This window comes from Callospermophilus lateralis, unplaced genomic scaffold, assembly GCF_048772815.1.
Source record: "Callospermophilus lateralis isolate mCalLat2 unplaced genomic scaffold, mCalLat2.hap1 Scaffold_127, whole genome shotgun sequence".
Taxonomy (NCBI): Eukaryota; Metazoa; Chordata; class Mammalia; order Rodentia; family Sciuridae; genus Callospermophilus; species Callospermophilus lateralis.
Genome location: NW_027512450.1, coordinates 977,173 through 989,150, shown reverse-complemented (window position 1 = coordinate 989,150; position 11,978 = coordinate 977,173). Strand labels below are relative to the sequence as shown.

Genomic DNA, 11,978 nt, shown 5'->3' with positions numbered 1-11,978 from the left:
TTTCAATTATGCTTCTGAAGTGCTAGCTGGCATGTTTCATAAAGATGAGAGGCTACTTAAATCTGTTAAGGAAAAAACATAAATCTCTCTGCTCTTGAAGAGTGGAGAAATGACAAAAGTGAAGCTGTTTTTGCAGCAAAAAGCAGAAAGCCTTGTACAGAAGTAACCCAAGAATTAAGGAGCCTTGCATGTCAGAGCTATCTAAATGTTTGATGAATTGAAAAGAAAAAGAACATTCATGGTGATTATTATTTCCTCCCCAAATATCTGATATAAAAAGAAGTGGCTTCCAAGTTGTGGAATGTAAATCTTTTATTAAAACAGTTGTCTTTCCACAGTAGTAAAGCTTTGGCACATACAGTATAAAAAATAATTACCAACCATAATTATACCAAATTTCTCTTGTCAACCGCATACCAAGTGTCTTCAATACAATTTTTTTTCTGTATAAAAATACTGAGAAAAATTGATAAATAACAGGTAAGAGAAAGACACTTCTAAGCAACTGTTAGAATCATTTGGAGAAGTGAATACTGTGGATATGTTAAATATCACAGTAGCAAGGACACGCCATTCCTATAGTATTGTGGGCTAGACAATTAAATGAAAACAGAAGTGTTTGGGCAACTTTCCTATTTAAAATTTTGGTAACATAATTCAATACATTATGCAAACCAAATCACACCGAGAATCATTTCATTTAAAATACTGAGCAGTACTGACTATTCTGAAGCAGAATAGACAACATACTGCCCTCATTTATGAGAAAAGTCTCAAAACACTTCCCAGTGTGATGCTTGGAGAAGCCGTGAGTTTAGCTGAAGCTGGAGTCTCCAGAGCAAAAGGCTAAGAAAGAAACAAACATTCAAAGATGGGATCTGCTAACATCACTCGACTTCGGATAGACCATAGCAGACACAGATGCTTGTTCCGTTGGGTTGCAAATATTACTCTCTGGAATCTTCTTTGTCAGCCTGCACATCTAAAGGCATGAAGCATTCGATTGGGCAATCAACATTCTGTTAATGGAAGAAGAAGGGAATCAGTATAGCAAATACTCTATAACGTATATGGGGGTGTGGGTTGGAAGGGGAGACTTGTGACAACTGTTCATAGAAAAGAAACTTTCTAGTTTGAAGAGCCCAGCCATATACTGAGCAATGAGAGATATTCAAAAATTCAATGATGCTTTAGGATACAGTATTCCACACAAGTCACTTAAGAGATCTTCAAAACAACAACAACAACAACAACAACAACAACAAATATTTGGTTCATTCAGAAGAAAGGAATCTGCAGAAAGAGATTCCCTGTCATGCACCCAATTACATTTAGGGAGAGTCTACAGGGGCAAATGGACTTACAGTGTTTGTTGTCTGATGATATCTCGGTGTATACTGGTTGGGGGAGTGACCTGAGGAGGGGCCTTCAGGAACAGTTGAACCACCTGGTCTGTAACAGTTGTCACAGAGCCAACCCTGGAGGAGAGAGATGAAACAAATGGAGCTTAGGACAGACATCCCAAGGGCATCATAATTAGTGCTTGAGTTAAGAATTTCAGCTCTTGTGCATTGGTCAAATATAAGCAGTAAATCACTAAAGAAGCACTGATGAGAATCTCATGTATTTGCAACTCTTGGAATACATTTTGGTTTATCACCAAAGCTCACACTGGCCTCTGCATACACTTTGTCTTTCTCCTGGAATTTCCTCTCTTCTCTTCCTATCTAAATCCCACTCAGTCTGCTAAGTTTGATTGCAGTCCCAACATCCTCAGCAATGTTTTTTTTTTTTTTAATACTAGATGATGGAAGAGATTGTTTCAAAGAATCTTAGAGCTTTTAAAAGAGACTTGAGACCACATAGACACATACCTTCATTATACAGCAAAGGAAATAGAGATCCAGGGGAGAGGAGTGGCTTGCTGGGAGGGAGAGGGAAGTCACACAATGGGCCATAGTTTGGGGCTGCCAACATGGAGTTGGGCTGACACTAGCCATGGTCTTTCCAGCATCGTATGGCAACTCCCTTCCTAAACCACCCTGGCCAGTAACATGGAAGTCTTGTCTCTGGCCAGCAATGGAGTGGAGCATAGGAACAGACCACGCAACACCAGTAAAACTCTCTCAGATTTTTGCCTGAAGTGAGGGGAAATGAGAGTTCTCTTTCTCTGTTCCTAAATTGGGAGACGGTAAATTTGAAGCTGATCTTGGATGTTACCATAAGCAGGGAATCTACTAGAAAAGAAATGGTAGCCCAAGAGCAACAGACTCCATATGCCATGGTGGGAGCTGCCCCTCAAGCTGGTAGATACAGAACTTCTCAGTTATGGGAGACATTTTTGCCCACTTAACTTGAACAGGACTTTCCTCTTGCAACCCAAAGAACACTAATATATTCTTTCTTATTTTTTAAATATATTTTATACATTCTTTCATATCTTTTATATATTCTAGACATTTTCCACTTTGTAGCCTACTTCCCATAACACCTAACATAATACAGGTCAATGCCTACCTACAGAATCAGGAATGTTCCTACTCCTGTCATAAGTGGTTCATTGAGCACTTTGCAACAGAAAAGGAGTCACAGGGGAAAGGTTTCACGTTCATTAAGTAACAAAGAGACTGAAGTGTGACCAATGTCTACTTCCCAATAAATTCTCCTTTACACATTTTTATACCAAAATGACTGAGTTCTATGATCGGTCTTTATGAGAGAAAGAGGGGGGGGGTTTGAAAGAAAGAGACCAACTTCACACACTAGGGATGGAATCAGATCAGTTTCCTTGGACTGTGTCCCTTGGTAAGGTGATGCAGAGAGAACCCTGAAGAAGCTTCCCTGATGCCAGATGAATCTCCCCAAAGTACATTTTCCATCACGCTCATTTTCTTCTTGTGCATCTGTAACTGGTTAATGCCAAATATATCATACTGTGGACCTCGCCTGGGGTGGAAGCATGTTTCCTTCCCATGGGATCAGAATTTGGAGTGTTGTTAGGAAAGGCATGTCTCCATTGAAAATGAAGGACGATGACCTTCCATTACTTTCCAGTTACAAGAGTCATTTCCCTTTGAAATTTTACTTATTTGGGAAAGGCACAGCATTCTGTTGTTACAATGAAGGAGGGCATATATTAGAAATAGCTGAGGAGTACTGGCTTAAATAGTGAATTTTTTTGCCATCTAATTTCTGACAACAAGACAGAGGCAGAGGTTTGGTTCATGGAGCCTACCTGGGCCAGTTCACCCTGTCCCTGGGGGTGTGCTTACTGTCTTTCTGCTCCCTCAACCAAATCTGAGACACCCCAAGTCCAGCCAGTTTATTCTTCTCTTTTCCATAAACCCTTTCTTGCTGACTCCAGTCTAGTCAGAACTGTATTTGTCAGACTCAACTCAAAAACCTTCCTTAATTAGCTTGATTTTAAATACATACTAATTTAATTTCTGACTATATCATTAAGTAAGAGCCATGACCACTTCTCATTTCCTGTTTGTCCCATTTACTTAGCATATTAGTAGAGCTAGTACAAGGATATATATTTGGACTAAGAGAGGGCACAAAGTGGAATTTTCTTAGACCCAAAGTATTATTTGAAATATTTCACAACAAGGCCACAGGAAAATTGTCCATCAGCATAGAGCTGGCTACTCAGTGCTCCATAGCAGGTAACACTTCCAGTGCTGAAGAACAGAACAGCCTGAGAAGAGCAGGCATGGGGAGGGGCTGTCTGCCATTCTCAGGGAGGATGCTCCAGAGTCTTATCAACTCTTCATAAGAGGCATGGAGGCACCTTGCACACAGCATGTAAATACAGGAGCCTCCCCTGTGTCATCTAAATTGCAGGGAACCTGGCACATCCCATCTTACCTGCTGGCCTCCAAAGCATGTGCAGGAACAAATGGCACCTAAAAATTCGTTCTGCCACCGTTCTCCCACCTGGTAAACCTTCCCATCATCGTAGCATGTTGTCCCATCTACATGTAGGCAGAAATCAGAAGCACATGTAAGACCAAGAACAGCAATGCAGACTCAGCTTGATACAAGGGTGGGTTCTATTTTATCCTAAATTTGTATCATCAAAGTCCAAATTACTCAAATTTATATGAATCATCATAAGAGAGGTACTACTCCTCAGATCTTAAGGCAGCATTTCCACAAACTAGATCTAATAGGTTCAATGGAAATCATATTTTAAAAGTTGAATTGACAGACCAATAGAGACTTCTTCCACCATTTTCACTGTAGATAATGATCAAAATACTCAGAAAAGTGCTAAAGTGGCCTGTAATAACATTCCATCATGACTCCTTTTTGAGGCTCACCTCCACTTTTCCAAATCAAAAGATGAACAAAGCCTCTGTTCAAACCTCAAGGGGACCTAAAGTCTCCAGTCCATCCTGTGAATGGGAGTTACAGCCCCTAATGGAAGTGGGTGTGCCAATAGAGCTCCAGAAACCATTCTCAATGACGTACCAGGATCGCACTTGAATTCTCCTTTCCCTTTGCCCAGCCACGTGCAGCTCAGCATCTCGCCGTTGTCTGCCCTGCGAGTCCACTTCTCCCAAATCTTGTAGTTCACACCATTGTCGTAGCACCATTCTGTGTGGGTGGGAAAATCACAGGCAGAGTTATTTGTGTTCTGACTCTCAAGAGAAAAGCACACTGGGATATAGGATTTTAAAATCCACATATCTGGAAAGAATGACAAGTTAAAGGTCACAATACCTACTGTGAACTGATTCTTCAGTTGGACTTAAAAATATAGTTTCTACTATTTATTATTTTCTAGGCCATTTTAAGGCACTCCGCAGTAATCATGTCATAGGACTTGGCCAATGATTTCCATTTAAATTTTCATTAAGGTTTAAAATTGTGGTGAATGAAAGCAGGATCAGAGTAGTCTTTTAGGAATATATATATATTATTTATATATATATTTTTTTAAAGTCAGTTTTGGATTTGCAGAGACCTTAGATACAAAGAAGTGCAATGAAACAGATCAGCATTTTCTTTCTGCCATGACCTCTTGCATGTAAGTTGAAAGAAAGAATAAACATAGATGACAAAACAATGATAAACCCTGGCTATCATCCCTACAAATAGAGACCTGGTGCTGAAGAGAATCCACAAGTCCTATGCCTTTACCATATGTAAAAGATGACTTTTAGTCTCTGAGATTTACACTAAATAGAACACACTTAGGAAGTTTACATCAGAATGCATTTTTTCTTCTAATTTATAAAATCAACAATTCAGTCTTCTCAAATTGGAAGAAAAGGCATTAAATAACTATGACATTCAAGCAAAGAATATGTAAGTTGATCTAAAGACACTCATAAACAACCTTAGACTTCTGCTCCCACAATTGCACCTAATACTTATGCAGGCAAAAAAACAGGCAAAGTTTTAAAAAGTAGTTCATTTTCAGAAGTTAAAAACCAACCACCTCATTGCTGCCACATGTTAACACACCCAACTCTACCACAGTGCACGCCCATACTTCTGCTCAGCCTCCCAATTTTATATACCATTTTCAGGTGGCCAAGCTCAGAAGTCTACACTGTAAAAATCAGTTGGCTTTTGAATTTCAATCTGGATTAAGCCATTTCATGTATATAAGTCAACTAATATACTTTTAAGAAATCTTTAAAAATCTGTTCTGTTTTACTTCCATGAATATGATTTCTGTAAAAGTTGATGAAAGGATTGTTTATATGGTATAATGGTTAACACCTGTAAAAATGAACCAATGGTCAATAATGATTATATCTCCTAAAATCGAAGGATAAGTGAAAGGTTATAAATTCTAATAGTAACTCTCAAAGCACAATAGATAATCCTAGGATCACTGTAATTTGAAACATTAAAATCTCTATAATTTGAAAATCAAATATTTTTTGGTGAAGTGGCTTTTAAATTATGGACAAGTAGAATATCTGTACATTTTCCTTTACATTACTAGCAATATTCAAACTATGTGGCTGGTGTGTGTGTGTGTGTGTGTGTGTGTGTGTGTGTGTGTGCACATATTCAATGTGTGTATTTGTGATGTGTGTGTATAATGTGAGAGTGTGTGTGTACATATGTATGTTTGATTTGTGTTAAATGAGTATGAGTATGAATCATCACCTTGAACCACATTCAACACTAAAGATTAAAAGAGAATTGGGGTTTCTCTGACTGGCACTCTCAATGAGAACTGACTCCACTGAGTTTGACTTAACAGAAAATTTCAAAAGCATCACCAACAACTTGCTTTAATCAGTAGTTGTATTAGCATACGACTTGAAATGAAGCGATATTCAACAAGTAAAATTTCCCATCATTTTTCAATGATACAAAATGTTACTTTGAGTCCAACAGTTTTCTCAAATGTTTGGAAGAGCTTGCGTCTACCAAACATGACTCCTTGGTACGTTAATGCGAATGTATGGAACTGGAGGAGATGGAGGAAGAGTGGATGGTCAGAGCAAGCTACTCACTAGATGAATCACATCTGAAATGCCCACTGCCAAAGCCCAAGCACTGGCACGTGAGTTTAAAACCAGTTTTAGATATTCGCTCCCATTAGTCTCCAATGTCATAATGGGAAGCCGAGTAGGGGTCAAAGCAGGTGTCATCAATAGGTTGGTTTGGGCCTATGAGCAACAGGAAGAAAAAGCAAAAGAGACCTATTATTGGTGGTTTGGAAGAAGAAGAAGAAACCAGAACATTATATACAATGACTTAATCTAACAGAAAAATTCCGGTAGCTCTAAAATTCCATCTGCTCCATGGATGTATCAGCCACTCTCATAAATGATGTAAAGGTGTAGCCAATGGACACTTGCCACCAGCATCTGAAAAGGAGACCATCTTTCACTTTTGTCTTCAATTGTAAAAATGATCAAATCTGGTAAATCTACTTTATAGAACATGGAATCAACTTTGAGGCAATTTAAGCCAGGTAAGAACAAGGGTAGCAATGCCTCTCCATCAGGACCTGAGTGACCTTGAGTTAATTATTTAACATCTCTCTCACAAGGCCAAGAAGCCAATGTATTGTCCCTTTGACAACCTGTAGAAAGTGCTCACTAAACTAAGAAATATTATCAGAGGCTACCTTCTGCTTATGATGCAAAGGTCTTAGCATTTTTATATACTGTTATAATGCAGTCTTCACTTTTATTATTGCATTTTTTTGCATAATAGTTTGGAAATCCTAGATTTTGCAAAATAGTTATTATGATAGTAAAACTGATTTTATTAATAAAACCAACTGTTTCAAATAGGAGAAATCAAATGGGAAGTACATGAGTTAGGAATAAGTAACAGTCTCATCATGTGACCAAAGATCTTGTCTCTTTATGTTTTAGAAAAACTTGTTTTAAAATAATTTGTGTAAGCCAGGCATGCTGGGTACACACCTGGAATCCCAGCGACTCAAGAGTCCGAGGTAGAAGGATTGAAAGTTTATGGCCAGCCTCAGAAAAATAGCAAGGCCCTGTCTCAAAATAAAAACTTTTAAAAAGGACTGGGGATGTGGCTCAGTGGTTGAATGCCCCTGAGTTCAGTCCCTGATACCAATGGATGGATAGATAGATAGATAGATAGATAGATAAACAATCTGCAAATAAAGCATGCCTCAAGTTATTCTCTGAAAACTGAATATGATAACTTACTGTGACTTTAAATCTCACTGTGTGGTTTTTTTTTTTTTTTTAACAGTGTAAAATCAAATCCAGTAGATACTGGAAGTGCCTAATATTTCAAAAGGCATCACTCTGGAAAGAAATATATTTTAGAGAGCTAAAAAGTCTGAAATGTTTCAAAGTCAAGAGACCCTGGCTATCATGAAGAACACTGCTGCCAGGAATAAGGAGTAGGAAAGAAAAACAGAAAGAACTTAAGACTGTTAAATGGGGATTCATTATTCCAAAAATATTCAGGAGTTAAAATTCTATTGTAACTAATGTTATGGAGTTGGACTCTTTTAAAGAAAATAAAAAGATGTGGAAAAGCACAAAAACCTTTATGCTCTCAAAAATTCCTTTCACACAACAATTTTGCCATTAAAGCCACAAAATGCAATACCTAATAACAAACACAAAAGAACCTCCCCCCAGCCTGCCAGCAGTTAGCTGCTATAATTCACCAAAGTTTACACATATAAAATAGTAGTCTTTTGTCAGATGAAGAATAAGGCTGAAATTATATAACTGGACCCTAGGATGAGATTCTGTTACATGGCATAGACAGGAGTTACCACTCCTTGTTGGTGTGGAGAGAGACCCTTCCAATGGGAAGATTCAGGATTCACGATTTTGATTATTTCCTATCTCATGTTCCTGGGTGAATAACATCAGCTGCTGCAAAGTAAAAGCCAGGTGGCATGCTACTGGCTTTAAAGGACTTGCAAAGTGCTACAAAGAAGAGTGAGTGGTTGCTGGGCACAGTGGCACATGCCTGGAAACTCAAGCTACTTAGGAGGCTAAGGTAGGCCAGCTTCAGCAATTTAGCAAGGCCCTAAGCAACTTAGCAAGCTCCTATCTCAAAATAAAAAATAAAAAGGGCAGGGGATGTAACTCAATCCCCAATACCCATTCCCCACCCCACAATAAAGTCAATGGCCATTTAACCTTTATGATGGTTTTACACCTATATAATCAGGAGAAAAAAAGTGAAATAACTTTAGAATTAGGAAGCTCTTTGGATAAAAATGTGTTGCAGAGGAGAACTTCCCATTAGTATTGGTACTAAGAATCACTCTAGGGGACCACAGCATGGTGAGAAGGAAGGGGTACGGGAAAGTATACCAGGAAACCAGTGCCTCATATCAACTCAAGACACTGGGAAGGATTCAATACTTTTGGGCTAAATAACTGAAGCCTGGCCTGTCATCCTAACACTGCATGTGTGTTGGTGAGGACACTTAAAGTTAAATGAACTTAAGGTTGCTCATGTACTTCATATTGATGGTAGGCATACTTTCCACAGTTGCAAGGCAACAAGCAACAAAGGAACAGTCACTAGGAAAAGCCTTCTCTGGTGCAGTCCAACAAGGAGCATGTGCCTAAACCACATGTGAATTTACATACCAGGGTTGCCCACAGTCACAACCTCCTCCAGAACCTTGTGCCTCTTCAGGTTTTTCATTGCCTCCACTAGGATGATGTAGGTGGCCCCTCGGGTAAGGCCTGTCAGAGTGGCACTGGTGGAAGTTCCAGGAACTCGGAACTGCAATTATTGGTACAGCCAAAATGGGGAGAGAGCATTATAGTAAAGAACAGATGCGGGCTCCTCTGGTCCCTTATCATTAACCCTCACTGTTTAAACAAATCAAAGGGAAACTAATAAAGACCAGGGGTATATAGGAGTCCCAACTGGCCAAGGAGAGAAATGGAATGAGCAAGGAATAGTCACTTCTCTCAGATTTTCCTACCCAAAGTCTGCCTATGTGCTCCATAGTTAGCAGGAGCCCTCAATGACACTAGCCGCCTCTTAATCCTACTAGATGTGGCTCTGTAGAAGCCCATGGAAGCCCTGCATGATCCTTTCACATCAAGCACAGACACTGCTCTCTGTGGAGACAGGCAGGCCATGCACAGTGGGCAGTAGACCACAACACAATACAGAGTCCTTAAAACAATGGCACATCCTCAAACTCAGGTTTCTAAGCTCAGTAATCTCCCACAACATAGTCATTTTTAAAAACTGTGCCAGTGGGACAAATTAAAGGATGGGGTTTTAGTAAGAGAATCCGTTACTTCTAACAGCTGACATGCACAGCTCCTCTTACATTCTTTTTCCTTGTATATACTACAGATAATGGGATTCTTCAAGGACAAACTAAGAATGGTGCACAAATGTAATTTCAGTGGAGTATCTTTCTTCTTTTCTAAGATCATGTCTTTGTTCATCTTACTATGGAGCCTCCAATGTGTGAAGATAATAAAAATGATTTCATTCTCTACTGAATAAAAGCTAATGACGCTCTCTCGTACATCCTCCCAAGTAGAGCCATATGGACTTTTAATAAATGATCAGTGCTTAAATGTGCCATCTCTCTAAAAGTTCTAGAAGTAGCCATTTTACATCAGAGCCTCTTAATCCTACTAGTAAGAAACCCATGGGAATTGATAACCATTACCAATTAATAACCATTATCAATTCAGGCAATGAAGACTATTTATCAACCTGATCAAAGCCCCTGGGGAAATCAGCAATTCTCAGATTACAAAACACTTTCCCAGAAGGAAAACTTTGTCACTTCTTTCCTCTAATTTATTCCTTTCTGAGCTTCCCAGCCACAGGCAGGGAGGGAGATGATTACCTGTAAGGGTTCTTCTGTCATGCCAATGGGCTGACATGAAATGATATACTCAGAACTGTCCTGGAATGGAGTCCAAGAGATGGTTGTCTGAGAGAGAACTTCTTGTCCTGTAGAGGCATTTGGATTGAGCTCCCTATTGTGAGGGTAGAGGTGATAGTCTACTTCTCCCCTGGGGACATGAATCTCATCTATAGTCGGCGAGTATGGTCTTGGCCTATGCCTTACGGGGGTGACCGCTGTGGGTGGTGTGGTCCTCCTAAAACCATGTTCCTCAATGACCATTTGTTGCCCCAAACTGGGCTGCCGATGGCTTGTGCCAGGAAGCTGAAAACCGTTTCCATTGTCAACCCCAGGGCTGGTGATGAATGGGGTCTTTGGAACTGTGGAGGGAACATCCAAGATCTCTGGTCCTTGAAGATTGGGGTGAGGAAGGGTTACCAGTTGGGGAAGCTCATCTAGCCAAGAGAGGTTAGAGCAAAAAAAGCAAAGGGCGTTAAGTTTCAGCAAGTAGCAACCATTATCAATTCAGGCAATGAAGATTGTATATCAACCTGATCAAAGCCCCTGGAAAACCAGCGGTTCTCAGATTACAAAAAAACCCACTTTTTCCCAGAAAGAAAACTTTATGATTTTTCTCAAAGGTTTCTTTATAGTTTAGAAAGAAAAAAAGTGTTAGCATGAATTTATTAGAGACACAAAGCTTTGAACCATTGAGCACCACAGAAGCTGCCTCTGTTCAAATTAAGCCTAATGAAACTGAAATGTGTAGTGCCTCCCCAGGCCATTGTCTTCTCTCTTTAAACCTGAGAAACAAATCATAGGAACTAGAATCCACAGCGATCATGTCAGTATAAGAAGTATGAGAATTACAGAGGTTTAAATCAGAAGTATGAGCATTACAGAGGTTTAAATCAATAGTTTTCATGGTTGGAAATGGTAAAAAGAGGTAAGAACACATATTTGTTTTGAAAGCTTTCCTATTGCCATATGTACAGCATTTTCTCCAAATTGAACTAAGACCGAATGACAAAGTAAAACATTATTTAGTTCCAAGTTTCAGAAATCAAATAATAAGACAATGGGAGGGGTTTCTATCCCTCCTTTTTTTTAAAAAAAAAACAGTCAACACAAAGTATAGAAGAATAGCAATAACAACTTGGTTTTATATTTCATATCGGATTTGAATTTTTGAAAGGTAATAACAAGGTTTTATATTGACTGGCCTTTTAATAAATAAATAAATAAAATGGAACTCTACAGAGGATGTTCAGTTATTCCTCCTGTCAGAGAGTACAAAATATACACTGGGCCATTAGAAAAAGCATCCATGATATATGCGTCAAAACATGGAGAGACCCTTTTTACAATGCAAAATCCATCATTCATTAGTTTAGTCTTAACGTTCTTCTCATTACCCGGAAAGTGCTTTTTACCTGTCTTTTTCCTCCCAATCAGGGGCTCATTCTTCTGGTTGTAGATTGTGTACTCGGTTCTTCTGATGTAGATTGTGTCCTTGGTTCCAGGTTCTAGGGCTGATGGGCAGAATAGAACGTCATGTCATATGGAGGGTACTGTGTGGAGAATGTCTTTTGAAGTGCAGGGCTTCCCTTTCTCATGATATAGCATCAAAGATACAGATGGAGTTTCAAGACTTAGACTGTCA

At 39.2% G+C, this 11,978-nt stretch overlaps 1 protein-coding gene across 1 annotated transcript in view; it reads right to left on the bottom strand.

The window, feature by feature from the left end:
- Positions 1-947: 947 nt before the first annotated feature.
- Positions 948-11,978, bottom strand: part of LOC143387301 (fibronectin-like) — a 36,266-nt gene continuing 25,235 nt past the window's right edge. The window contains 9 exon segments of the mRNA XM_076841821.2: positions 948-1,019; positions 1,365-1,478; positions 3,871-3,977; positions 4,477-4,602; positions 6,486-6,641; positions 6,856-6,864; positions 9,081-9,219; positions 10,316-10,770; positions 11,749-11,847. Of these exon segments, the coding sequence (XP_076697936.1) occupies positions 948-1,019; positions 1,365-1,478; positions 3,871-3,977; positions 4,477-4,602; positions 6,486-6,641; positions 6,856-6,864; positions 9,081-9,219; positions 10,316-10,770; positions 11,749-11,847 (1,277 nt within the window).